Source organism: Rhamphochromis longiceps, linkage group LG1 (assembly GCF_057381845.1).
Source record: "Rhamphochromis longiceps isolate RC_006_pf linkage group LG1, R_longiceps_female_GT1.1, whole genome shotgun sequence".
NCBI classification, from domain to species: domain Eukaryota; kingdom Metazoa; phylum Chordata; class Actinopteri; order Cichliformes; family Cichlidae; genus Rhamphochromis; species Rhamphochromis longiceps.
Window position 1 is genome coordinate 10079481 of NC_140557.1, and position 27602 is coordinate 10107082.

At 39.6% G+C, this 27602-nt stretch overlaps 1 protein-coding gene across 5 annotated transcripts in view; it reads right to left on the reverse strand.

Moving 5' to 3' along the window:
* Positions 1–27602, reverse strand: part of chd9 (chromodomain helicase DNA binding protein 9) — a 75807-nt gene that overhangs the window by 12116 nt on the left and 36089 nt on the right. For all 5 annotated transcript variants that reach the window (XM_085427132.1, XM_085427084.1, XM_085427123.1 and 2 more), the window contains 20 exons: positions 23359–23464; positions 17670–17816; positions 16394–16462; positions 16133–16188; positions 15347–15464; positions 14908–14994; positions 14531–14668; positions 13468–13589; positions 11012–11255; positions 9046–9222; positions 8792–8935; positions 7166–7421; positions 6690–6900; positions 5481–5676; positions 4974–5156; positions 3849–4034; positions 3535–3645; positions 3204–3403; positions 2693–2892; positions 2436–2595 (listed from right to left, as the gene is read on the reverse strand). In XM_085427132.1, coding sequence (XP_085283258.1) covers positions 2436–2595; positions 2693–2892; positions 3204–3403; positions 3535–3645; positions 3849–4034; positions 4974–5156; positions 5481–5676; positions 6690–6900; positions 7166–7421; positions 8792–8935; positions 9046–9222; positions 11012–11255; positions 13468–13589; positions 14531–14668; positions 14908–14994; positions 15347–15464; positions 16133–16188; positions 16394–16462; positions 17670–17816; positions 23359–23464 — 3111 coding nt within the window. The remainder of the gene's footprint in view (positions 1–2435; positions 2596–2692; positions 2893–3203; positions 3404–3534; positions 3646–3848; positions 4035–4973; positions 5157–5480; positions 5677–6689; positions 6901–7165; positions 7422–8791; positions 8936–9045; positions 9223–11011; positions 11256–13467; positions 13590–14530; positions 14669–14907; positions 14995–15346; positions 15465–16132; positions 16189–16393; positions 16463–17669; positions 17817–23358; positions 23465–27602) is intronic.

The window sequence follows — 27602 nt, forward strand, 5'->3', positions numbered from 1 at the left end:
TGGGCAGAATGCAATTAACTGTGTGGTCAGACTACAGACTGTATTGTATACTCATTTCATTTTCACTTATACATTTAGTCACATTCATCAATTTATGCCTATAATCTCTCATCTTTAAGTGTACTAAGAGCAAAGTACAGCTATAAATACTCCACTGTACTGGCCTTTGACGGAGCAGGAGACTCTACCCAACTCTTCTGAAGAGACCGGCATATGTGCCAACCCTGATCAATTAACTATGAATTATTGTATCACTTAGAGTGACATTATTGTATAGACGTCACAAGGGAGTCATGAGCACATCCACAGCTCGGCTCTGAGGACTGAATGAACAGACAAGCGTCTCTCTCCAGTTGTCATGTGGTTGTACTGGCAGTAGATGAAGGCTGGGAAGTCGAGGCTGACAAGGTAGAGAGGAGGCTGACTCACAGGGGAGACATTAGCTCTGTGATGCATGATCACACATTACAGGCAGCAGGCTTTGAGCGCAGACAGTGAAGTGCTGGGAACCGATGTGCTGGTGTACCAGAGCTGTAGTGTCTAGCAAGCCTTGAGATTTTCTTGGTGACGAAGACCTACGGTCTAGTCATTCTGTAAGAACACATCATGATGCCTGTTGGCCAATTTTGGCTCTCAGGTTTCAAGGACAAAAATAAATAAATAAATGAATGAATTTTGAAAAATCCTAAAATGATTTTTTTAGGTCACATCTCTGTTAGTACCATTGTTGGCAGGCTAGTCTGCTTCCTTGTATTTGTGACCACTTTTTCTCATCACTTATACCACTATATTCATACATCATCATATGGATCCATTGCTTCTCCTGCCAAGGCTTCTTTTCAGCACAGCTTTTCTATCAAGAGCACTGAAAAAACTGTGGGCTGCTGCTCACAAATACATCATGTCAGGCATTCCATCTTTCTTCTGGTATAACTAGGCTAAATATTGTTATAAATGAGCCCAAAATCCTTCTTTCATTTACTGACACGACCATGAACAACCGGAGGGCTCCAGAGTCTGTCCATCTGTAGGAGTGATGGATGTCTGTGTTGACCGGCCTGGACTTGTGGCTCTGGTAAATTAGAGCTGAACGTCCTCCTCCCTCCGTCCTCCACCCTCCATATTCCTGTGTGACTGGACCCGCCCAGGAGCAGCTGCTGCTTCCTCTGCCTGTCAGCACCCCTTTTCCAAGCCTCTGTTAGTTGCATTTGTGTTTGTGTGTGAGAGATGTGGTTCACTCAGAGAGGCTGCAGAGGATCTCAGCACAGTCAAACACAGTCTTTCAAAAACAAATAACCCAAGTATGTCTGACATGAGTGGCATGCAAAAAATCTCCAATGGGCTGTACATAGAAAACACCATCAGCGTAACAGAGAGATTCTTCATCATAGATAATATTCTCATCCAAAACACGCAATGACCATAAAATGCCTTCTTAAACCTGCATAGTATAAGTATATTTTCATAATTATATTATTCAGCATGCAGTAAAAAGGGGAAAAAAATCTACTGCATTTTATTCAGTAAGGTCCAAGATGTTCACAGTTTCATAACCTGTTGATGCTTTAAACTTTTCAAGTCTTTTAGCAAACAGTCTACAGTAATTTACCCCTTCTTCCTATAGCAACCATTGCTGTGCAAGAGCTGTGTCCTACATTTGTGGGTCTGTTAAGAAGCCAGTGCACACCCCCACCCCACCAGTCACATTCCAGGTCCTCAGAGGGAAAACGCACAAGTCAGCAAACCCTGCTAGCTGCATGTCCCCAATTGCCCGGTGTGTCACATATCAGACAATCCCTGGATTCAGCAATACTGGAAAAGGAAACAATGGAGAACTTTCTATGGAAGCTTCAGTGCTCTGCATCCAAAGCCCAATGGACACAAGCTCTGCGTTTTACAGCGCTATTCCCCCCTCTGTAAATAAGAGAGATCTATGACAGCCATTAGATGGGCTGAAGCCTCATGAAGATTCTTATCAGCTAGTGTCAACGTCAAGTCTGTTAATCAATCAGCGAACTGTCAGCTCCAATACATGTTTTAGTGCTTCCTAATTATTGTTGCTTGAAGATGCCGCGGTTAAAATTTGAGCCACGTGCAAACTGTATTTTCATACACTTAGGCTTCATTACACGAAAAATAACTTGAGATCATCTTTGTTAAAAGAGAATAATCACCACCTGCCAGTTTCTATAATAGCTTAAAGTTTTACATCAGCACTCACACACCTCTTTCTCATGCACGGGAGACTAAACAACACAGCAATAGACAATTAGTCCCCATCTCCACTATAAGCCAGTTAAATGCATACTCTCTTTTATCTTATAATGCTTTTGAAATAGCAATATAGAACCTCTATATTGTGGTCATTTGGAACATTATTTGTCTTAATTGATGAAACTCAAATTGGATGAAAAGTGCCATAAGTGAATACTTACTTGTTGCAGTGGTGTTTCAGGTGCTTCTTATAGCCATCGTCCTGAAGCATATGCTCAGGGTTGTGCTTCCTGAGCCACTCAGCCTTGTGGATGTCAAAAGAACTAGACTGGGTTTTCATCTTTTTACCCTTTCTCCCCCGAGGAACTGGGGCAGACAAGCCTAGCAAAATAAAAAAGTGTTGTGGTTCAAATTAATTCTTACTACTTACTGATTGTAATAAAGTCAGTAAATGTCGGCTTGAATTGCTGAGACTCACCTAAGTGATTCTGCAACTCCTTTGTGCGTCCATCCTCGGTAGGGGCTATGAGGTCCCACATGAAGCTTTTGATTTTGTCATCTCCACGATAATGGACCAGGCAGTAGGCCAACAAGGCCCTGCAGATGGACTCCACATCCCACTCAGTCAACTGCTTCTTAAAACGGCCATGGTTGAGGATATCCTTCCAACGACCCCATCTGGAAACAGAATGGGAATGCCACACTTAGGAATACTCATTTGAGTATGGAAGCAGACTCTATATACAGTTTGGATAATGTTTTTTAGTGTTAAAGCAAAAATGCATATTGCTGTAATTTATAATCCTGATGGTCTTGTTTGTTTGTATGTATATGGACAAATTCAAGTGGAGATAATAGGATGTTTAATTCAATCTATTACAAATTTTTCAGGAGCCTCTTTGTTGACAAAAATTCAGGTAAGTCCTTCCGAATACCAGCTATGTTATTTAATAGTTAGTATTAGGTTAAACTTATTAAATGTATCTTACCCATAGACAAGCAAGTTCTTCTCTACTCTGAAGCACTCTGTGCGGCCATAGCTGTTCAGGCGATCGTAGTTTCGTCTGAGCTTAGGTTTGGTCTCATCGCCGTCACTCTCGCCCTCTGAAAGCTCTGCTAGCTCATCCTTGGTGGCACTAAAGGGCCTTGTCTGCTTTCTGACACGAGGAGTGTCAATGACCAGGCTGTTCTGTAGAGGGGGAAAAAATTTCATGGACTTTATGTCTTTTATGCAGTTAAAAGGGAATAGATGTCCTGTGTATGTCACATTCCAATTATCCATTTCTGTGGATATTGTATCCATTTTAGTCTGGTACTCACTCTGCCATTGACCATATCCATATCAATGTCAGCCTTTTTGGCCCACTTGTCCCAGAAATTAGGGTCATCCAGGGAGATGTCTGTACGGTTTCCAGATGCTACAAAACTGGCCTGAAAGCAGACATCAGAATCACATTAAGTTATAATCATATTTGTTTTTCCCCGTATCCCTGAGTCAGGAATGGGCACAGGTTGAGAATTTTAAATAGCCAGCGATATGCAATCTCCACACTCATGTACACAAAAGGCGATAAAGCTGATGTTAAATCATTTGTACTTAACGAGTTCTATTTATCAGATTTCTTGTTTTTTACCTTGGCAAAAGTGGATCCTCGTCCCTCAGACTCAATGGTAATGGTCTTTGTCCTGCGCTGCAGGATCTGGTCAATGTCCTCCTCACAGAATTTGGCCCCTTCATCCTCCTCATCCATGATTGCCCCGTAGGCCCCACGTCGCAACAGATCTTCAATCGCCTTTTTGGACAGCTGCTGCTGCACAGCCTGTAAGGTAAAGAAAAAAAAATCACATTAAAGTCATGAAACTATAACACTGTTATAATTACATGATAATAGACCTGAAGTCTACAAAATAGACTTCAGGTGTGAAATGGAACCACAGGAGGAATGGCACTACATAATGCATGAGTTGATCAAATCTCCAGTTGACAGAAATAGCACACTAAATGCAGGCACACAGAGCGACAAAAAGCGTGCCGAATTATTAAAATCACAAAATTAGCAGCTATATATCCAACCCCGGCATTTGTTTAGTATGCAGATATGTTCAGTCAAACCAGATGTAGAAAACTGCTAATACATCCTCCTTACTGTTCATATAACTCCCAGGGGACACAAACTGCAGCTAAGCATCCACCTAAGACACCTCACAGTGTTGACACACTCCCTCACAAACAGATTAGACTAACAGGATCGGTTACACTTCAAGTGGAAATTTTAAGAGTGACCTTCACGTTTTAGTTTTTAGTTTTTTGTTGGCTTGACAAGAAAAAATTGGCTTAGTGTCATTTCACATTTGCTACAGTGTCCTCCTAATGTAATTCAGTATCCCGGGTATGTATGTCAAAACTTTTATGTTACTGGAATGGCAGCTGAAAGAAATGCAGCATTGATCTCTTGTCTTTTATAAATGTAATAATTTTCAGGAGATCATTAACTTGTTTCATATCCAGCTTTTCAGAGTTTAAGATGGCAAAGCTGGAGAAGAGAGTGGACGGTGTACTGTTCGTTAACAATAAACAGAACACTTCGATCAAAAAACAAAAAACATGTTATTATAATTTATTTGCATCTCCCCATATGAGGCATTAGTCATTGGCGCTGGGGCTCGTGTAATTCTGCAAGATGGTTTCTAATTTACAAGATTTCAAGATTTAACTACTCATTTCTATTCCAGACCGTATGGACAATTCTCAAACTTACCCCTCCCCCAGTGCCTCCTCCCAGGCTGTTATCTCGGCCACTCATGCTCTGCAACACTGCTTTATCCAAACCCAACTTGAGGCTGGCGCGATCAAACATTTCTCGCTCATATGAGTTCCTGGTGATCAAACGGTACACCTTCACTGCCTTGTTCTGACCGATGCGATGGCAGCGAGCCTGGGCCTGTAAAGTATACAAAAACTGAGGAAACTGCACCGAGCATATAATTTGTTTTAATATCTACACATTGGTTTGACAGACTGCTCTTCTTAAATGACTCATTAAAATGAGATTCAACAAATAACATGTAAGTTGTTTGTGGAATGACTGAGCATTCACAACATGTACTTTTTACTAGACACAGTGTAATGCACTTCCCATGGTGGCTAGTTTTGCTGCCTATTAATTGCACGAGCAGATCTCAGATAACTGTTAGTATGCCACTTTCTCGAAACAGCAATAAAACAAAGTCTACAGCATTTCGCTGAACCCACTGCTGAGTCCTACCTGCAGGTCGTTTTGTGGGTTCCAGTCAGAGTCGAAGATGATGCAGGTGTCTGCTGCTGTGAGGTTGATTCCCAGCCCACCAGCTCTTGTACACAGAAGGAAAACAAAGCGATCTGAGTCAGGCTTACTGAAGCGGTCGATGGCAGCCTGTCGCAGATTTCCACGAACCCGTCCATCAATACGCTCGTACAGATACCTGCAACATAAATGAAATAAATATGATGAATGTTTGTACAATACCTTTTTAAATAGTTTATTCTGAGTTCTTGTACATGGGATCCAGGTATAGTGCTTATCTAATCAAACACCAAAATGTGGGCGTTATTCTTTGACAGCCATATTAATTTATCCATACTCAAAACAAGACCACAGTACTTATGGTCTTCACACTATCAAGTATTCTTGTTTTGTTTTGTATTCCCTTTTTCTTAACCCGAGAAATATAAAACTATTTCTACAAGAGGTGAGTATGCTCTTTCATCCTCGAGTCCACAATCATCCCCTCCTACAATCCTACCCCTTGCTCTTCCTGGGGTTATCCACTTCCACTCAAGAGAAACCTCAGAATCTCCCACTTGTCTAATGTGATGGAGCCCTGAGGGCTTTTGTAACCTACTGCTGAACCCTGTCTGAGGTCTGTGTTGCACAGCACCTCACATGTTTACAATAGCTTGAGGTTTGTTCTAGCTTCTGGTGGGCAGCCAGCAGAAAGAAAGAAGAGAAAGAGAAAGGAAGAGCTAGAACAGGACAGTGAAGGGCTTTAGCTGGAACTTAGTTTGTACACATTAGCTTTATATCTTTGATGAAAGAGAAAAAAAAAAAATTCACGTATACTGATTGAAATAGCTCCGTGTATTGCACTCTAAAATTTAAACCTAAAACCCTGTGATGGAACTGAGACATTATCAAGTTACAAATGCTAAAGAGAAGATTAAAATAGCAGGCTGTCGTGTAAAGTGCCTGGCAGTTTGGTGTGATAATTTGACATCTCTTTGAACATAAAGGAAATTAGAAATTTAAACAATGCAGGTAGAAAGGAACATTTAAAACTACTACTAAGTGTACAACTAAAACCTTGTTTGGTTGTGTACAACAGATATGGTGCTTCCTTACTATCAGACTGGATGGAACGAGGTCAAAGGTAAGCGAGTAAGGGTGATATCACATTTGAACTGCAGGACTACAGTTTGTCTAGTTACATCCTGTTACCTTCTCTGAATGAGGTAGTCTTCCAAGATGTCCAGACAGCGGACCATTTGGGAGAAGATGAGCACCTTGTGCCCTCCTGCCTTCATTTTAGGCAGCAATTTGTCAATGAGGACGAGCTTCCCAGCAGACTGCACCATAGCCTGCAGGTGAAAGTCTAGGGCAGTAGGGCTGTGCACTTCCCTGAAGTCTTCTAGGATCTTTTCCTCTGCTCCTGTCATAGCAAAGACATGGGCGCATTAAAAAAAAGTATTGTCAAAATTAATTATTTTATTTAAAGCCGGATTTCGATTCAATGACTGATATTTAAGAGCATAATTATATGAGAAACAATGGTACTTGTGTACCATAAAAAAGCAGATTACAGAAAGAAAGTAAATTGGCTAAATTTGGCTGTTAGCTCTAGAAGGTGAGAACAAAAGCTGTTAGTTTGCAGTTATTACAGAACTTCTTTATTTAAGCTTTCAGCGCTGTCCTACCTTTGATTAGGTAGGGGTGGTTGCAACACTTTCTTAGCTCCATCATAGTGTTGACCAGGTTGGGCATATTTGCCGGGCCAGCTCCTTTAGCCAAGAAAGAAAAATTCTTCTCTAGGATGGCACGGTAGTATTTCTTCTGAATGTTGGTGAGCTCAACTTCAATGATGGTTTCCTCTTTCGGAGCCAACTTCTTCTCCACATCTTCTTTCAAACGACGCAGCATCATAGGCTTCAGGATACCCTGAAGCTTTTGCACCTGTGGGTCACAGAGACAGTTTGAACTCACCTTTGGCAGCTGCTTCTATGCTGCACTTGTTTGGGGTCTAAAAATTGTATGTTTGAAAAGGATACAACTGTAGCTGTGTTGGGTTATAACGAACAGTATTATCCAAGTCATCAAATTTCCATTTTCAAATTTAGATTTATTGCATTTAATAAGTGTATTTTAAAAGTTACAGAGCAGCAAAAAATGAAGAAATTCAATTTCTGTTCCATATCATAGACAGACACGTATCATTACACATGGAAATGTGTATTTCACAAGTATAGCGGGTGATGCAAAGAACCACTAAAAGTAGATAACATACATTATGTAAATAATCACTGGCTAGAAGTGTAACTCGGTGTTAGCTCAGCAGTTGACTGCAAAATTATTTTCATTTCCAGCTACTGTTAAGAAATGCCACAGTGGGGAAACTATTTGCATCATTTGGTGTTAAGCGCAACCATAGTAACACATACAATTTCACTCTTAAAGCAGAAGTCGCTGAAGAGTAAAGCTGATCCAAGCACAGTATTTTATATTACAGAGTCACCTTCTACATATTATCATTATTATTGTAGCTTGCCAAAGAGGTATAATCTAGGCCATCTCATATGTATGTCTAGTAATTTTTCCTTCATCTTATGAAGACCTACATCTCACAAATCATGAATTTGTGCTGTAGTGCAGCATCACGGTGTAGATACTATTACACTCCAAGGACTGGGCCAGCTTTACAAAGTGCTTTTTTTATTACACACCCTGTGCAGGACTTCATTTAATATCAGTTATGCTGTGTGGAGAAAATAAGTCTCCTAACAGCACCAGCAGCTTTTACTATGAAAAGAATTACACATTTCTAAATTTAGTTCCATGTGTTGAACACTGGCTGCTCCACACTTCCACACTCCTGACATTGAGATGTTTTCAGCAGCCTTCCATTGAACACCTCTTTGGTAACACTGACTAAAAATGAAATGCCAAACAGCAGTATGTAGCAGGAAATGCGAAACTGTCACATAGTCCAGCACTGAGCAGTGCAATACCTGTTATCAATTGTTATTATTCATCATGTGTTGGATGTGTGCGTTTTATGACTGTGCCCTAGTTAGAATAGGCTCCAGTTCAACAGTATCTTCACTGATGAGCAGTGTGTTTGAAATTTGGCTGCCCATTCATAAAAAAAATACTGAAACCAACACTGAAAAGAAAGATCTCTTTTAGATTCTGCAAATATTAAGGTGCTGTGTGGAGCCATAAAAGCACAACAACACAACACACATTGATGCAGTTTTTCTCTAAGGTGTATTTTTGTCATGGAGAATAAAACTCTTGAGACAGAATGTGCACATATCTAAGCTCACCTGCTCTTCAGTCTTAAGGTCTCCAAACTCCTGCATGAAGGTGTTTTCAGAAGGGAAGCGTGCCGGCTCCAGAAAGTGAAGCAGGCTGAAGAGCTCTTCCACTGTATTCTGGAGAGGAGTACCTGTCAGCAGGACCTTGTGTTCCTTGAAGAGGACAAGAGTTTAAATGTAAAGTGAAAATTGCTTCAATTGGTATTTCTGAATAAAATTCGGACAATGTGTAATAATTTTCTCTAAGCTCATGATTTATCTACCAGGTTCATGAGCTTGAATCCCTCTAGCAGCTTGCAGTTCTTGTTCTTGAGACGATGGGCCTCATCAATAATAACGCAGCGCCACTCTATGGCATTGAGTTCGGGACAGCCTCCAAGAATCATCTCAAATGTGGTAATAACAGCCTGAAACCTGTAGGCACCACGTATGATACGACCCTGAAGACAAAAAGGGGAGAAGTGTACATATTTCATCCGTTTAGTTAAAATATCGTATTTTATTAGCTGAAGTATGCTCAATGTGTTATGTGATTAAAACAATGTTGTTTTCTATTTACACAAGCACTGAATCTGAAAAAAAATGTACTGGAAAAAGTGCTATAAACAGATGCACATGAAAGGTACATAGTTCTTCTGACAAAGCTTGTCCTTTTCTGTGTTGACATTAGAAACCTACATATTTGCAACCTTTTTAGCTGTTGACAGCAAACACAGGGTTTCCTTTATTTAGACTTCTCAAACATCAAAAAACATACATTATGGTTAGGAGGCTATCTACAGCATATCCAGTACACAAGCACCTGCCAGTGAGTATTTATTATTTGTTTATTTGTTTGTTTGTCTGGGGAAGCGTTGCTTTCCCCCGCCCCTCCATTTGTATCCATTGCCTTGACAACAGTCCTCAAGGGATACTCAGTTATCCAGTAACCCCCTCCCACAGCCAGCCAGCCAGCCAGCCAACAGGCTGCTGTTGAGGAGTCAGCCACTCTGATATGTCTGAGCAGCGATGACAGAGATCTCCCCGTGGGGGCTGCTATGACATCACAGGCTGCCTGGGAGACAGGCTGGTGGCGGCTCCACTCTGTTCTCCTCTCGCCTTAGATTCCTCCTACGGTTCGTCAGAATACTAAAAGGTCCTAACTGCCTGCTGTGACACATCACATGGCCTGCCAACCACATAAAGCTTCTGTTCAAGGCTCACTAACTACCTAGCAGCCTACATATTGTCAGGCACGGGCCCTATTTGGATTCTTGCTATATGCATATCTTAGTATTATAAACCAGATATTTGTTGAAACGCTATCTCTCTCTGAGCAAACCCAAGCTGTTTATAGATTTATATTTTATACAGGCTGACAAAAATCAATACAGCTACAAAGTGATACCTTTTCAAGCGATTCTGAACACAGCCTTGACACAAACCTTACAAACAACTTGCACCAAGCACAGAAATCCACTGTGCTTGAACTGTTGTTTGTTCCTGTCTTACAGCAGATGAGTTTTCCTTGAAAAACATGGTGTTAAATGAGGTTGCTGCACTAGCTATAGGACTGTAAAGGGTATCTGGCGTTTGTGTTGCACACACAATCACGGTTTTCCTGGCTTTTCAATATCCGACTCCTATTGTTATAAGAAGGCCTCCTGCTTTGAAACATATCATTACACTACTCATAGGATTTCATGTTACTGACACAGTGCTGCTGTTTTTTAAAAAGCACTGTGATTACTTTAATCTAAGTGAATCACAGCCTTTCACTCTTAAAAGGTAAGCACAGCAGAATTGAGTTCTGCTTGCCTGTTTTTAAAAAGGAAAAATTAGGTATATATATTAAAATGAACTAAAAGACCTCCAAATCCTTACATTTCTCTATGTGGTTGGTAAGAGAAACAAGCTGGGAGTACCCCTGTGCATCCAGAGCTGATTCCTTTATAGGTCCTTAAGTCTTCTCATAGCCAAAAACAGCCAGCGTGGTGATATACAATCATATTACGGTACCTACTACACATTGGCCAAAACTATATGAAAGGATGCAAGTAATACATAGCACATTTCAGCTTCTTAAAGGGCTCCTTTCTATATTATTCTCTTGATTGTGTGACAGAATAACACTGGTACTTGTAAAATAAGAACTACTGTACTCAAGAGCAATAATTGTGAATTCTTGTGTTGAATCTGCTGTACTCATTTTAAAATGTATTATTTTCTGCACTTGATATATTCATTTACCTGTGCATCCCTGAAATACATCTCATACTGCTGGAGCATCTGCCTGCTGACCATGCTTCCATGGTAAACGATGACATTGAGGTGGGTCCAGGTACGGAACTCCCGCTCCCAGTTGGTGATGGTGGAGAGTGGGGCAATTATGAGAAAGGGCGCTTGGATTCCAACGCGATGGATTTCTTCTAGGAAAGTGATGGACTGTATTGTTTTCCCTAGGCCCATCTCATCTGCCAGGATGCAGTTCCGTCTTAGAAAAGAAAACACAGTGGATTTAGGACAAAAAGAAAGCAGGAGAAAATAAATTCCTTGCTTTGTACAAAAAGTAAAGTAGGTGTGTGGGGGGGTGCAAATGTTTTGAATCTAAGTACTGTATGCAATTTTATCACAAACACAGCGTGGTGTATATTATGAGAAATTCTTCTCTTCTAACAATATACAAAATGTGTACAGATGGCCAGGGGAATAGGTGAAAAGAGGAAGAGCAAGAAAATGAAAGGAAAATGCAGAACTCCGGTGACAATAAAAAACAAACAAAAAAAAAACAAACAAAAAACAGTGAAAACAAGATAATCAGCAGTAATAATAGTCCCAAGATATCATACAGCACACAATGGTAAATGCAACTGCCTCTGCTGCGTGGTGTACTCCAGCTAACCATTTATTCAGCTGTCCAGTGGGTGGGGGTATTATGTCTTGATGCTAATTGCAACGTGCAGATATTCCCACTGGCCTCTTAAGCAGCTCTCTACTTTTGATGAATCTCTCTGCGTAGGCATACACAAACTCCTGCATGCTCACACATAACAAAACCAATTCCCAGGGTTAATGCAAGCGCACTGACACTGTGTTCAGCAGATGTACTGTGCAGCACATCTTTTGAGATTGTAGGCGAAGAAAAGCAAATGTCGCAACAGTATGCACCTTGACAGGAAATTTGACTACCCTCACAGGCCTAAACAAATAATGTGAATACAGAAAAACACAAGATGGTCCCACACACGCAGGATTCAAAGCAAGATAAATCATTCATTATTTATTATCTGCAATGCCAATACACCCAAAAGACCTCTTCTTGAAACACAAAATGTATGTAAAATAAATAAAATATACTACAGTATCCTGAACTGATGGACGTTTCTGTTATTAATCCAATTTGCACTGATACAAATAGAGCAAAGAAAACAACAAACAAACCTCTTTGTACAACGCTAAACAGATTAGCAACACTACATATTATATCCCCAAAAGAGACCACAGAATTGGATAAGCACATCTCTGAAGTATAAAAAACAAAATATTATTACCTTTATGAAATTAGGGCACATTACATAACCACTGCAATTTGTGATGTGTATGAAATTATATGCCTTTATTTTTATAAAACAATGGTTCCATAATTAAATTTGATCTCACTTAAATTAAAAAGAAGCGTGTGTGGGGGGCTCTGTGCAACGCGTCATACAGTTGACTGCTTTTGGTTTGAATCATATCTATGAAATAGACTCCAATTTGTTCATGTAAATGGAGAGTCCTCTTCAAACACCATAGGTTAATTATGGAGTTCCACAGAGTCACGTGCTAGGGTCAATTCCTTTTACATTATATATGCTTCCCTTAGGCAATATCATGTATCATAGCATACATTTTTATTGCTTTGCAGGTAATACCCAACATTATCCATTAAGCAAGATAGCACACACCAATTAGTTAAACTGCAGGAATGCCTTAAAGACTTAAAGACCTGGATGATTTTCAAATTTTCTGCTTCTAAATTCAGATAAAACTGAGGTTATTGTACTCGCCCCAAAAATCTTAGAAACGTGTTATCTAACCAAATGCTTACTCTGGATGTCATTACCTTGGCCTCCAGTAACACTGTGAAGAATCTTGGAGCCATTTTTGACCATTTAATGTGCATAACAAACAATACGTAGGAGTACTTTATTATATTTGTGCACTCTCTCTAAAATTGGAAATACCCTGTTTCAGAGTGATGCTGAAAAACTAGTTCATGCATTTATTACTTCTAGACTGGACTATTGTAATTCAGTATTAGTAGGCCCTCCTAAAACTCCTTGAAAAGCCTTCAGCTGATCCAAAATGCTACAGCAAGAATATTAACAGGGACTTGGAAAAGAGAGCATATTTCGCTCATGTTGGCTTGGATCTTGTTAAATCATGTCAAATCTTATCAAACAGGTTTCTTTAACACGGCAATGACTTCAATGGAATGAAATGCTCTCCAGGTTTTCTATTGGGCTGTGATATTGCAACCCAATAGAGCATCTCTGGGGTGTGGCTGAGTGGGAGATTAACATCATGGATATCCAGCTGACAACTACAAAAACTACATGATGGCATAATTTCTGTACTGTGATACCAGTTAAAAGCTATTTGGGTTTTTCACAATAGCTGCAGATTTTTTACAGGTATGCATACTCACAGTGCTTAAAACTAACCTGTTGTACCAGTTGAAAAGAAGCCAGTTGACTCCTTCTAGCTGGTAGTCCCTGAGGCTGTTGCCATTCCTGTATTGCCTCGATTGTTCCCTCTTCTTCCACAGATTGGCAGGAGGACGCTCCTAAGTGACATATATGGCAGATTGGAAGTTAACTTTACATTTTTGATGAACACTTTTCCATAGAACGTAAATATTACAAATGCATGACACAATTTCTTATACATAATGTTAGCATTATGACCGTACAATTGACTGGCACCCCATCCAGGGTGTACTATAGCCGAGATAGGCTAAAGGATCTGTAACTTATACAATAGTAAATTGGATGTGGAGCTAGCATTAGTGTTCATAAGCAAAATGTTGGTTATTCAAGCAAACTGGAGAATGACATTGGTTTAGAATATATAAAAAATAAGGAAATCCAGCAGTGTGACATACATGCAATATAAAAACAAAATCTCCAGCACGCCAACCTTTCTGCATCTGCAAACCTATATGGTAACATTGCACGCAAAAAGATATACACACAGGTGTAGAGGTGTAAAAACTGACCTATTGTTACAACCACAGGTATGCAAAGTGTGAACTATTGTAGTGGACAGGGAAATAAAAGACGAAAGATAACCTGAAACAAAAACTGTCAGTCTTCATAGTACAAGTTACACGACTGATCTCTGTGTAGTCTAGTTATAAATACAACAGTTTGTTTCTCAATAAAGGGGAACTATAGAGTATGATAAAAAACAAAAACAAAAAAACATTGTTCTCTTTGAAGATTCGTCTATTTTGTTTCTCCTAATTTTGACTTCCGTCTGTTCAGTACGTCTTGTGAATCTTCAATAGAAAATGTTTTCCTAGTTTTACCTTTCCAATAAAAACATCATTCACTGATGTTGAAGTGACTGACAGCAGGGGTTTGTCTTTCAAGCTCGCTCATACCCCTGTGTGAGTGTTGTCTTATTTAGATCACTGTAATATGTGTGTACACGCACACGCGCAAGAGTGATAAAGAAACATGGAAATACAGCGATAACTGAAGAAGGCTGGCAGGCACAACTTACCACCCTGCGTGAGTCTGGCTTGGCTGCCTGCAGCTGCTCAAACTCCTCAATCTTGCTCTGATCTACATCGTCCTTCAGCTCCCAGGTGCTGTCTTCATAAGGCAGAGAGCACCACTTCACCAGGTAGTACACCACTTCCTGTAACAAGCAGAGGAGGATTAGCACTGAAAAAGACTAGAGTGAGGCCAAGCTTTGCTTTTACAATATTAACAAAGGCTGCAAGGAAGCCCATTAGGATGGCCTTGGGCATTTCTGAGATACAAAGACATTGCTAGAGTGGAGAATCTTTTGAAAGGAACAAAACCAAGAAAACCGTTCAGGAACTTACACAAATACAGAACTCACGTATGTGATGAAATGAAAAAGGATTCGCTTACCTCTCTTGTATCTTTGTCCTCGCAATATGACACCTCCAGCACTCTATCTACTTCTACATAGTCAGGGTTAAATGGCTCCTCTTCCATCTGAGCGAGACAGAAGGAAAACACAAAAGGAAATGAAAAAGATTAAATAAAGGGAATAAACCAAAGTGCCCACTCACCATCTGGAAACTGAGATAAACATTATATTGTATCAAATGAGTGAGTAAAGAGACTCAAATATATGCACGCAGATGTGTACTGAACGTGCAGTTGCATCCTAAAAGACACACCAAATTGTGGAGACACGCACACCCACTTATAGAAATGTCCTCGACAAAAAGACCCCCCCCCCCCCAAAAAAAATAAATAAAAATAAATAAATAATAACCAAATATTTGTGTCGACACGGGTAGTACAGTACGTCCCCAGACACAAACCAGTCGCACATCCTTACATCTGCAAAGAAGAGTGCCCTCTGTGCCTGTTTCATCTTGAAGCGTTTGATCTTCTGCTGAATCCTCTTGTCCTTCTCCAGCTGCTGTTCTGTGGCCCACTCACAGTGTAGGTAGGAGCTGACACACACACACACACACACACACACACACACACACACACACACACACACACACACACACACACACACACACACACACACACACACACACACACACACACACACACACACACAAGATCAGTAAGGTAAGGGACTCTTGCAATCACCTAAACAGCATCTGGGGGAATTGCTGAGGCCAGCAGGTGTGATCACAGATTGCAGATGTGGTCACAGTATCCACTGGCATGCTGTTCTCAGTCATATTTGTTTAGAAATATTAAAGTGTTTTCACATTCATATTTCCATCCTCGTTATCATTTGGCTGTGAAATGATGGATGTGATCTGGCTGATGACAGATTATCTGCCACACACAAAAAAAAATTCTGGGAAGCTGAGTATGACACTTAAATCTTAATTTCCAAAACATTAAAACTGATAATTTGGTGTGTGAATACGCTAGAATTTGTATTCTTCTTTATTAACAGAAAAAACAGTCATCATAACATTGAGGACACGACAATACTAAAAGTTGTCCCATGCATGCCTGTGATGTACTGACATTTGAAATGTCAAAAGTTCTTAATTACATCCTCTAGCTTTCATGTTGCCTCTGTCTCTATAGATATATCTATAGACAAAAACATATTTGCCACTAACCACCCAGAAACTACATATGAATAACTTACTAGTTTTTGTATTTTACAAAAAACTCTTCCACCTCAATGACCACTCCTGGAGAGACCTAAAGAAAAAGAATGCAAAAACATAACAATGAGAAGCAATGCTTTCATTTAGTGCTATAATAAGGGGGAAAAAAAACATAATACAACAATACAACTCAATACATAGTCCCAAAAATCTATTAAGCTAAAAATTTGCAAGAGAAGCTTTTATCACAACTGTACAATGGTTAAAAAATAAGGCAAAACAACAAATTAAATATTTACCTCCTTCTTAGCAATACGAGAAGACATGATTTTGTCAACAACAGCAGCATCCTCTTCACTGGGATTCTCCTAGAGAGAACATGATATGGTTAATGTCAACTGATAAATTCATAACAGTCACCCCAGAGCATTAAGTTGCATAAATGTCTTCATAATATGATAACAAAAACAAACACCAGATGCTCTCTTACGCTTTACACATCATAAATTACTTTGTCAAATTTGTGATTCTGCATTACATAAAAATATCCCAGAACTGAAAAAAAAACAGTTTTAGACAACAGAAATTAGAGGACAACTAATTTTATTTTTAAGCATTAAAATGTTTCTGTGGCCCTTTCTAACTTCTGTGCTGTTGCATCTAAATCATAAAAAAAGGACAGTGAATATTATCCTTCTTCTTTTTAAAAGCCTTACTGCAGGGGTCCTGGTTTGTACGTCACAGTGTGTTGTTGAAAAGAACAGGCTATTCAGCAGAGCAAGCAGTCCTATTGTTTTTTGTTTCGTTTTGTTTTTTTACTGAGTGTGTTTGTGTTCTTTTATGGTACAAAAATAAGATCTTCCCAACAATGTTTATGTGCATTATTTCCACAAACAATTCTATTTCTTTTCAAGTCAAAACTCTTAATACATGTGAAAAAGAGAGACAAGACCAAAGTGGAGAGGTTTGGTCATAGACCAAAGCACCATGGTTGACAAAAATCAAACAGCATATCAGCACAAACACCTCATACCAACTGTTAAGAGCAAGTTGGAGGGACAATTATTTGGGCTTGTTTTAAGGCCACAGGACATGAGCACCATGCAGTCACCAAGTCGACCACAAACTCCCCTGTATACCAAAGTATTCTAGAGCCAAATGTTAGACCATCTGCCCAACAGTTAAAATCTTGGTCTAAAATGGGTCATTGGACCATGATCCCAAACACACCAGCAACTTTACAATAGAGTAACTGGAAAAGAACCAAGTTGTTGCAGTTGCTCAGTACGGACTTTAACCCAATTCAAATACTGTGGCGGGACCTTAAGATAGCTGTGCATAAACAAATTCCCACAAACCTGATAAAACCATGCAGAAAATAAGTTACTTCAAGTTATTGCTGCTAAAGATGGTTCTACCAGCTAGTCAATCATAGGGTGTACTGTATCTTTTTCACAAATGCAACATCCACTGATTCCAGTTAATACACTGAAGCTGTATTTTCCCATTTATGTTATAACTGAAACAACTGAAATTAAACGTGTTTCCCACAGAGTTATATGCAGAATTACTTACTACAAATAGCTGAAGAGCGGGTTCCTTGGATGCTGCAGTATTGGTTTTCTTGGCTTTGACAATAACCTTGACTTCTTCATCTGACAACCTGGTCTCCAGCTCTTCAGCATACTTCTTCCTCTTCACCTGTCGATTAGACCGCCTCTTCTAAAAAATTATAAGATATAAGCCAAAAAAAGGAGTAAGAAGCACATTTACACAAAAGACAAAACAAAGTAATCTCAAATACTTCATTAATCAATTTTGAAACTGCAAAATAAAATTGGTAATTAATGACTGCTTCACATGAAAATTTCCCATATGGCTCTAAGACTGAAGATTTGATCAAGACTGAGCAGATGTTTTCTAACAGAATCTTGAGCATGGACTCATTTCATTCTTAACTAGTGTGCCTGTTACAAACCAAAGCAACAATGTAACTACATCACATAGGTCGCCAGAGCAAGGTAATAAACTTAGCTAAAGAAAACACAAAGAAAAAAAACGCTATATGATCAGGTTCATGATTGACGTATTATCAAGGCTCAGAGTGTCCTAGGGCTGTTCGATGTATATATATCGGATGACGATATAAAAACGTCTATCGTTTCATTTTACGTTATCGTTTGTTTCGTGGTGTCGCAAAATAAACTGTTTACGGTGTTGTGCCAAAAAGTGATTTCCAGTGTTTCTGTGTATTTTTTATGTGTAATATCTTTACGTATGTTCGTAAAGATTCCAGTCAGCCTGGAATCCAGAGCCACACCACTGTGCCAGCCTCTCTCTTCACATGTTGCCTCCTGTGAGATTCCTGACACCCCTCCCCCACCCATCACCTTCACTCAATACCAGGTTGAGATGCAAATGAGGAGACTTCACTCAGGCAAGTCTGCTGGACCAGACGGAGTGAGTCCCCTTGTCCTCAAGGCCTGTGCCCCCCAGCTGTGTGGAGTCTTTCATAAACTGTTTATGCTGAGTCTGAGTCTGCAGAGGGTCCCGGTGATGTGGAAGACATCATGCCTCGTCCCTGTACCAAAGACGCCTCGTCCCAGTGGCCCCCAGGATTACAGGCCCGTGGCACTGACCTCCCACATCATGAAGACCCTGGAAAGGCTCATCCTGGACCAGCTGCGACCCATAGTAAGACCACATCTGGATCCCCTTCAGTTCGCTTATCAGCCTCGTCTCGGAACAGAGGACGCCATCATCTACCTGCTCAATCGTGTCTACACCCATCTGGACCAGCCGGCGAGCACTGTGAGGGTCATGTTTTTTGACTTTTCCAGTGCTTTCAACACCATCAGGCCGACCCTCCTGGGTGATAAGTTAGCAGCGATGCAGGTGGATGCTTCTCTGGTGTCCTGGATTGTTGATTACCTGACAGGAAGACCACAATATGTACGTCTCCCACAGTGTGTGTCTGACAAGGTGATTAGCAACACAGGGGCACCACAGGGGACTGTTCTCTCCCCCTTCCTCTTCACCCTCTACACCACAGACTTCAGCCACTGCACAGAGACCTGCCATCTTCAGAAGTTTTCTGATGACTCTGCGGTGGTTGGATGCATCAGCAGGGATGATGAGACAGAGTACCGGGCTGTGGTCGACTCCTTTGTCACGTGGTGTGAGCAGAATCATCTGCAGCTCAACGTGGCAAAGACCAAGGAACTGATCGTGGACTTCAGGAAGACCAGGAAACACTTGACCCCTGTTTCAATCCAGGGGGTCAGTGTTGACATTGTGGAGGACTATAAATACCTTGGAGTACACATTGACAATAAACTGGACTGGGCTAAAAACACCACAGCACTTTACAGGAAGGGCCAGAGTCGTCTCTATTTTTTGAGGCGACTGAGGTCCTTCAACATCTGCCAGAAAATGCTGAGGATTTTCTACGAGTCTGTGGTGGCCAGTGCGATCCTCTATGCTGTTGCATGCTGGGGGAGCAGGCTGAGGGTCGCAGATGCTAACAGACTTAATAAACTGATCCGTAAGGCCAGCAATGTTGTGGGGATGGAGCTGGACTCCCTCAAGGTGGTGTCGGAGAGGCGGATGCTGTCCAAGATAAAGACAATGTTGGATAACACCTCCCACCCACTCCATGACATGTTGGTCAGTCACAGGAGCTCGTTCAGTGAGAGACTGAGATTACCGAAAAGCACCACTGAACGACACAGGAAATCATTCCTGCCTGTGGCCATCTCCCTGTACAACGCATCCACTTAACACACTGTTTGCTGCTACAACTACACATGTTTCTTTTCCAAATATTTATTTATAAGTGACTTATGTATGTATGTATGTATGTATGTATGTATGTATGTATGTATGTATATATATGTATATATTGTACTATTCTTAGTTAGCGTATTGTCTGTCTTGTCTTAATGTTGGTTTAAAATGGAGCACTGTAACAAAAAATAATTTCCCCCAGGGATCAATAAAGTATTCTGATTCTGATTCTGATTCTGAAATAGACTTCGGTGAACAGGGGATACAAAGGGGTTACATAAAGAATTAAAAAATTATCTGTTTTTTAAGTATCTTTACAACTTGTACTTACATTATAACCAATCCGGTCCTTTATCCCCACTTAAAATATTTTTACAGAACTATTGTAATATTTGCTGCCATTTCTGCTGTCCTGTTGGGCAACTTACTCTTACAAAATACATTTTTAATGTTAATGAGATTTTTTTTACTGCATAAATAAAGGTTATATAAAAGTCGCTGCCAAAAACTGATTGCGGCTTGTATCTTGCTACACGAATGTTGTTTGTGGCTCAAGATGACTTTATGTCATCCATAAGGGATGCATTTGACATATGTTTAACATATTATAGCCCAACAAGTTACTTATAGCACTTTAAATATGAGCAATCGCTTTTTGGCAAATACCGGAAATCAGTTTTTGGCAGACAATCACTTTTTGGCACAACAACGGCAATATTTTTTCATCGTTTTGATGGTCACTGTAGTGGCTATATTAATTACTTAAAGTTCTCTCTTTCTCTTATATTTTATATAACCACACTATGGACGGACAAGTGCCTGTTTTTATGCATTGTGGTTAGCAACAACAACGGTAACAGCATCGCGTGTCCGCTTGTTTATGTTCCACATAAACCTTTCACAATAAAGCTCAAGATCCTGTTGAGACTTTTCAAAATAAACTGAATCACGTGAAAGAGCAGATTATTTACGGATGAAAATTTAAAAAAGAGCCGCCAGGTGCTAAAAAAATAAACCTTAGACTCAAACGTTAGAACGCCGTGTAATAAATACAAAGAAAACGGCGGCCTTTACAACTTATGTGTAAAAATGTATAGTTTCATGCATCGGTTAAAACACTCGACTCCAGCTACATGACGCGCAGCTGGAAACACTTCCTGCAAGACGAGCTGCCCGAGATTCACAGAAAATGTTAAATTTTTGTGATTTATATATCGTTATCAGGACGATAGATTTCTTATATCGGGATATGATATTTTGGTCATATCGTACAGCCCTAGAGTGTCCCACTGCTTAGTTAAGGCAAATTACACATGCATTTACGCTTAGTGTGATTTAAACAGACAGCAACAAAATCTACAAACTATTTTAAAGTTGTGACTAATGAGCATGCTTTTACTCATATAAATCCCTGCCAGTACTTCCAACATTTTATTATTAGAATTTAGAATAAGATTAGAAAAGCATTAGGCTAACAATCAGGTCTACTGTCAAATATATTTTCTTTAATATTCTATGATCACAGATGTTATCCTTCTTCTTGCTGGTTGAAAACACAAATGGCAAAAGCTAGGGCTGTGCGATATGACCAGAATCTCATATCCCGATATAAAACATCTATCGTCCTGATAACGACACAAATCACAAAAATTTAACATTTTCTGTAAACTCTGTGAATCTCGGGTAGCTGAAGTTTTTCCAGCTGGGTGTCGTGCACCTGGAGTCGAGTGTTTTAACTGATGCATGAAACTATACATTTTTAGACATAGGTTGTAACGGCCGCCGTTTTCTTTGTGAGTATTTATTACACAGCGTGCTGCGGGGGAAAGCCTGTTCTAATGTTTGAGTCTAAGGTTTATTTTTTAGCACCCGAAGGCTCTTTTTTGCTTCTCATCCATAAATACTCTGCATACTTTTTCATGTGATTCAGTTTATTTTGAAAAGTCTCAACAGGATCTTGAGCTTTATTGTGAAAGGTTTACCTGGAAAATAAACAAGCGGACACGCGATGATTTTACCGTCGTTGTTGCCAATGACAGCACATAAAAACAGGCGCTTGTCCATCCGTAGTGTGGTTATATTAAATAAAAGAGAAAGAGAGAATTTTAAGAAATTAATATAGTCACTACAGTGACCATCAAAACGATGAAAAAATATTGCCATAAATAGTTTATTTTGCGACACCACGAAGCATAAAATGAAACAATAGATGTTTTTATATCGTCATCCGATATACATCATTATATCGAACAGCCCTAGCAAAAGCACTTAACATTTATACATTTCCCTGTTCAAAATGATAATATAGAGTTTTCCATTGTGCAGGCCATTGCCCAACATAACCTATTACTGGCCTTACGTTACTAAAACCAAGTCAAAGTCCAGAAAAATATCCTTAAAATCAGAAAAAAAAGTGCTCTAAAATCCGGCTTCTTTCTATTCCTTCCTGTCAAGCCTTTATAATTATCATATGCGTGGGCAGCTGCATCCTGCATCAATACACGAGCCCCTCCTAATGATAATATGTAGTTAATTAGGAATAAATGCCACTGAGCCACAGTTAATTAGGTGTGCAGCACAGTATTCCCGTGGAGATATACCCTCACATTCACAAACCCAAACTGACCAGAAGCTGGAGACTCAAACCTGCCGCATGCCACAACAATAGGAGCGAGCCCCTGAGGAGATCATGCTCCTGTTCCAGCCGGCGGCCAAGCTACTTCAACCTCTTCCACAAGATCATCATAAATGAGTCATCCACCGACTATTTTAATTAAGTCCTGGGGTGCCACTTAGCGGGCGTAATTATATCATACAACACACTGTAGTTAGTGGGGTGTCGTCCCCAGTCATTCATTCATGTCACTCATAACCTTTTGGATATCTGTCAGAACCTACTAGTGAGAAAAGCTCCACACAGACCAGAAGTGTGTTTTAAATGCTAAAGGGTAAACTCAGGTGACACCTAGTTCAATTTGCCATTCTATCATTGATGCTCTGACCTAGATAAAAACCTCTGCTGTCAGTTTTCTCAATCATCAACACAGATGAGAATGTGCACTTGAGATAGCCACCCACTGTATGACCTCCATATGAACCAGAGAGTGGAGCCTTCCAGAATCAGACTAAAGCTGTTAAGTCTTCTACAATGCTCAGCAGCAGTGTGAACAGCCAGGCCGAGGACACCACTTAAGTTTTATCAGAAAGCTAACAGAAAAAGAGTCTCGTATTTCTCGTCTGCTCTCAATAACACCTGCACAAAATCTGAATAAAGTGGGGAAATAACACAGTCAAATATAGCCAAGTTCCAACTTAAAATTCTAGTGTTGTCTCATATGTAAGGTTCATAGTTTGGTTTGATAAACGGCAATGAAATGCACTAATTTCTCCCAGTCTCATTAGAGCCCCTGTTCCTTGTTGGCTTGTACTGTGCATGTATGTCTGCATAAGTTTGTGTATACTTTATACTGGAACTCACAGAGTCATCATCCTTCAAAGTGTGTTGAGGGGGAGGGTCATCATCCGACTCCTCTGAAGACTCGGGCTTTCGCCTTTTCTTCTTTCCAATCTTGATGACAATTTTCCTAAGAGAGAGAAAAAGACCCCATGAAAACAATAAAAAACATGTACCAAATATACAATTTTTACTCTGCTTTAGGCATATTTTAGCTGGACAAATGCCCTAATGGTACAATCCAGAGGCTTCTGATTAGTGTTTTCTGCCTTTTCGTGCTTGATTCGACACTGTAAAATTAATCTACATTTATTTTCAAAACATTGTTAAAAATCTTGTTTATCTCACAAATGTGTCCATGTCTAGAGTTCTTAAATATGAAATGATAAAAAAAATATCTACCCAATAAACGTGTTCAAGTGTATGAAGTCCTGCTAAACATTATACAAGCTGTTTATCAAGTATAAATATTCTACATGGGCAATTTGGCTTGTTCATTGTTTTTGACAATTCTGCACTTGCATAAACTTTAGGGAGTATATTAATGCAAAGTGAATGCATTTTTAAGAGCTCATCACAGAAAGCAAAAACACCTCAAAAGAACTGACATTTATTTCAGAAGAAACAGGGTTATTTTGAACTAAATCTAAAGTGAGACATTTTAACAGCTTTTAAGTGGGTGGATAAGGAACTACTTCTAACAAAAAGGCTATCATTAATGACTTCTAAGAGAAGGGTGGAAAGACAACCAAAACTATTGGGCCCCTTGCAAACATATACATTGAAAAAGAAAAGCATTTGCTGCACTGTACTCCAAAAGGAATAAATGCAGTTTAATGTCAAACTCCAACATACATATAACAGCAGTGGAACGATTGTAGAGAATGGCTGCACGTATTAACATGCTCACAATGGACGCTGCCTCAGTTTATACAGAGAGGAATTCGGTGCTTTACTAAAGCTCCTCCTTAAATGGAAGATTCACACCAACGTCATTCGATCCTAATTTGGTAAATATTTTTTTCCTCTTTAAAATACCATTCCTAGTTTGTGGGTGATGAAACTCTTACCTTGGTCTAATATACATTTATAGTACCAGAGCTCCAGATATCTTCAGCATCTCAGCAAATATCACTAAACTGCAGAATGACTATATGCAAGCTTTTAATTTTTTGCCAGCATTTCATATTCTAATCTCCTCTCTTTCAGTCACATATCATTTCTGTGACCTTTCTCCATATATTCTCTAACCACATATGCAGACACTTCTCCACATGCATAATCTCTTGCTAGCCGCAAGTGGTAAATCTTTGGCTTGGTGTGATATTGATAGGAAATATATATCTTCTTCCCTATAAGCTTTCAAACATGTTAAGAGTGTGAGAGGAAAAATATGTGCAACTAGGACAGCAAAGAAACAAACTGTCAAGATAGCAACTTCAATATGTAAAGCCACTAATTTTGTTGTTTCCGATTTATCATTTCATTCCGATTTAAGACTTCTTTAAAAGTCTTATCTTCGTATATATTTGTAAGTGTGCATAAATATCATTATAACCCAATTTTTTTCATAGTTAAAATAAAGTAAAAACAAACAAAATAAAATTCCTCGAAAACATATTTTTGACACTTTTTCACACATTTCACTTTTAATGTCAAAAAATTAATCATCTGAAGCTTATCTACATGGAAAAATACTTGAAGCAACATAGAATTAGTGGTCTGATAGACTAGATACATTTCAGGTGATACAAACACTCATCCACATACCCATTATAATATCTGACTGTGTAAGGTAGAAAATAACAGACTTCCAGCAACACTGAAGAGCTGTCCCCTCAGTTGGCATCCCTGTCCCTGTCCCTGCCCCTCCACCCCTCTCTGGATGATATTACATCTCACAAATCCTCTTGACAATGACACTTTATGGTTGCCATGCAACATGCCCCTGGGAGTGTATTTGGCTATGTGGGTATTAAATCTTCCTCATGACATCACTTCCTGTGAAAACAACACCAGTACATGGTTACTAACGCTACGAATGGCTAAGATATATGCCAAGTCAGAGTGACACAGTGGAAGAAAAAAGAAAGTTTCCAGCTCTGACGCCAAGAAAAGAAGACAAAAACCAAAATGAAACAACACAAAAACAATACTGATAATAATGATAATAAAGTAGCTAAATGGGACTGAACACAATGTTTATCGTTGACTAAATAAAAGCTGGCTGTGATATGGGTCTTGCTGAATAGCAGTGTCACATCACCATTTAGCAGCTCGGCAACTAACAGCACATAACAGGGCTAAAGCATCTCTCTGACCCCCATATGGGAAAACTTGAACTGTGAAGCAAGATACTTGAGGACTGTAGAAACATCAATTGAGCCAGAAAGTGAAGACAGAAAATACGGATGCCGGTGTGATACATTTGTATCGACATCTGCTGCATGTGTGCATGGCATTTACGAGAGTCACGTGATTTACATAGATGCCATAGTAATGAAAAATAGATTCTACACTTGCACACACAAAAAAACAAAACCCACATCTTAGTGATGGTAACATCCTGTTCCACCGCTTATGTGGCTGATACACAGGACCACCCAAAGATTTACTAACATCAATACTAATGCACATTCTCCCTTTGACTGGATAGCCTTCCCACAAGCTGAAATATGGTAACTCAAATGACAGGGAATAAACTCAGACTTTGAAGTCAACCCCTTACTGACAAAAAGTGGTACAAAAGCAGACTCTTCTGGGTAGTAGTTAGTTCTCCCTGATGCAAAGAACTTTAAAAGATCAGCATGAAAACCACTGAATTACAAAAATTCTATTCATTCTCCTAAGTATTCAAAATGCCTAACAGCCTGACCAGGCAAAGAGACAGCTGTAAAAAGAGTTTTGTTTTTTTTTATATTGAAGGAAAATGCCAAATTTATGAGAAAGTGAACACAAGAAGAAACTGTCTGCAACAAAGTCTCTGTGGCATGTGTTAAACAAATAATTATCTTATAATACCAACAGTCAACTCTATATTGATGCAATTTCTCATGTTGAATTTTATCAATCGGGTCAAAACCATTTCAAATTATTAAATTTGTTCTCACTGATGTTTCCCAATCTTGAGCAAAACAAATGACCTTCAGACCAACCCTCCGAAACATTATTCGATGAATAGTTTGTCCATTAAAACTAACTGATATCAGAAGGTGACTTCATAACTTTGGCAACCATGTCATGTTTCTTGACATGTGATAACCACTATGGTTGCAGAGGACACCACTTCTACTCATTTTTGTTTCCTATATTTGTACTTTATGGTGCATTTCCGCCCAGAGTTGCTGGGTGGAAATGTTTGTTCCTGATAAAGATTCCAAATTTTACAAGGCCATGTTCAAGACATAATCCTACATCTTTAATTTGACTACAGTTGTCCCTGATCTGACATTACTCTGTATCACTGATGATAGGCTATCACAAGCTTTTTCCTGAGAGTAATAATCTAGTTGCTCGGCTTTCTTGGCTGCTTTTCCCCCATTGTGCCAAATAACCCCATCCCTTGTCCCCCAGTGTTGTCCTGTCCTACTTGGCATGCCGCCAGTGAGAGTGCATGAGTGAGGGTTTGATTTTAATAGAATCAAGATCTGATGGTGCTTTGCCAGCCAAAACTGCAATGAGGCATTTCAGCATGTCGGAGGAACAGTATTCACCTATTAGATAGCCTACCTCAGAAAATTATGATTTTGAGTGAACGAATTATACTCAAAAATGCCGTTAAGTATGCTGCGTGTTTGTGTGCGTTTCTTATCCTGAGGGGCTTATTGACACAGCAGTGCAGGTCGTTCTCAGGAAATCCCCCTTCTTATGAATGGAAGGCTATAATCTCAGTACCACATAGCAAACAACTGGAAACAGTAGCAGCAGCAGCAGCTCTATCAAGCACCCTCTAAAACACAAATACTATATCAGCGCAGAGCACATGGCCTCATGGGATTTCTGCTTTATACAGCAAACATATTTTTTTTTAAATTAAAAATGGGTAGTAGCCTCTCTCTCTTCCACACAGACACACACACACACACACACACACACACACACACACACACACACACACACACACACACACACACACACACATAAGAACATCTGAGTTTGCATTAAGACATGCACAGACCCCCAGAATGTTTATATATCACATGCCTGCACATGTGAACACGCACAAAAATGCACCCTGCAAGGGATTAACTAGGAAAACAATAAAAAAA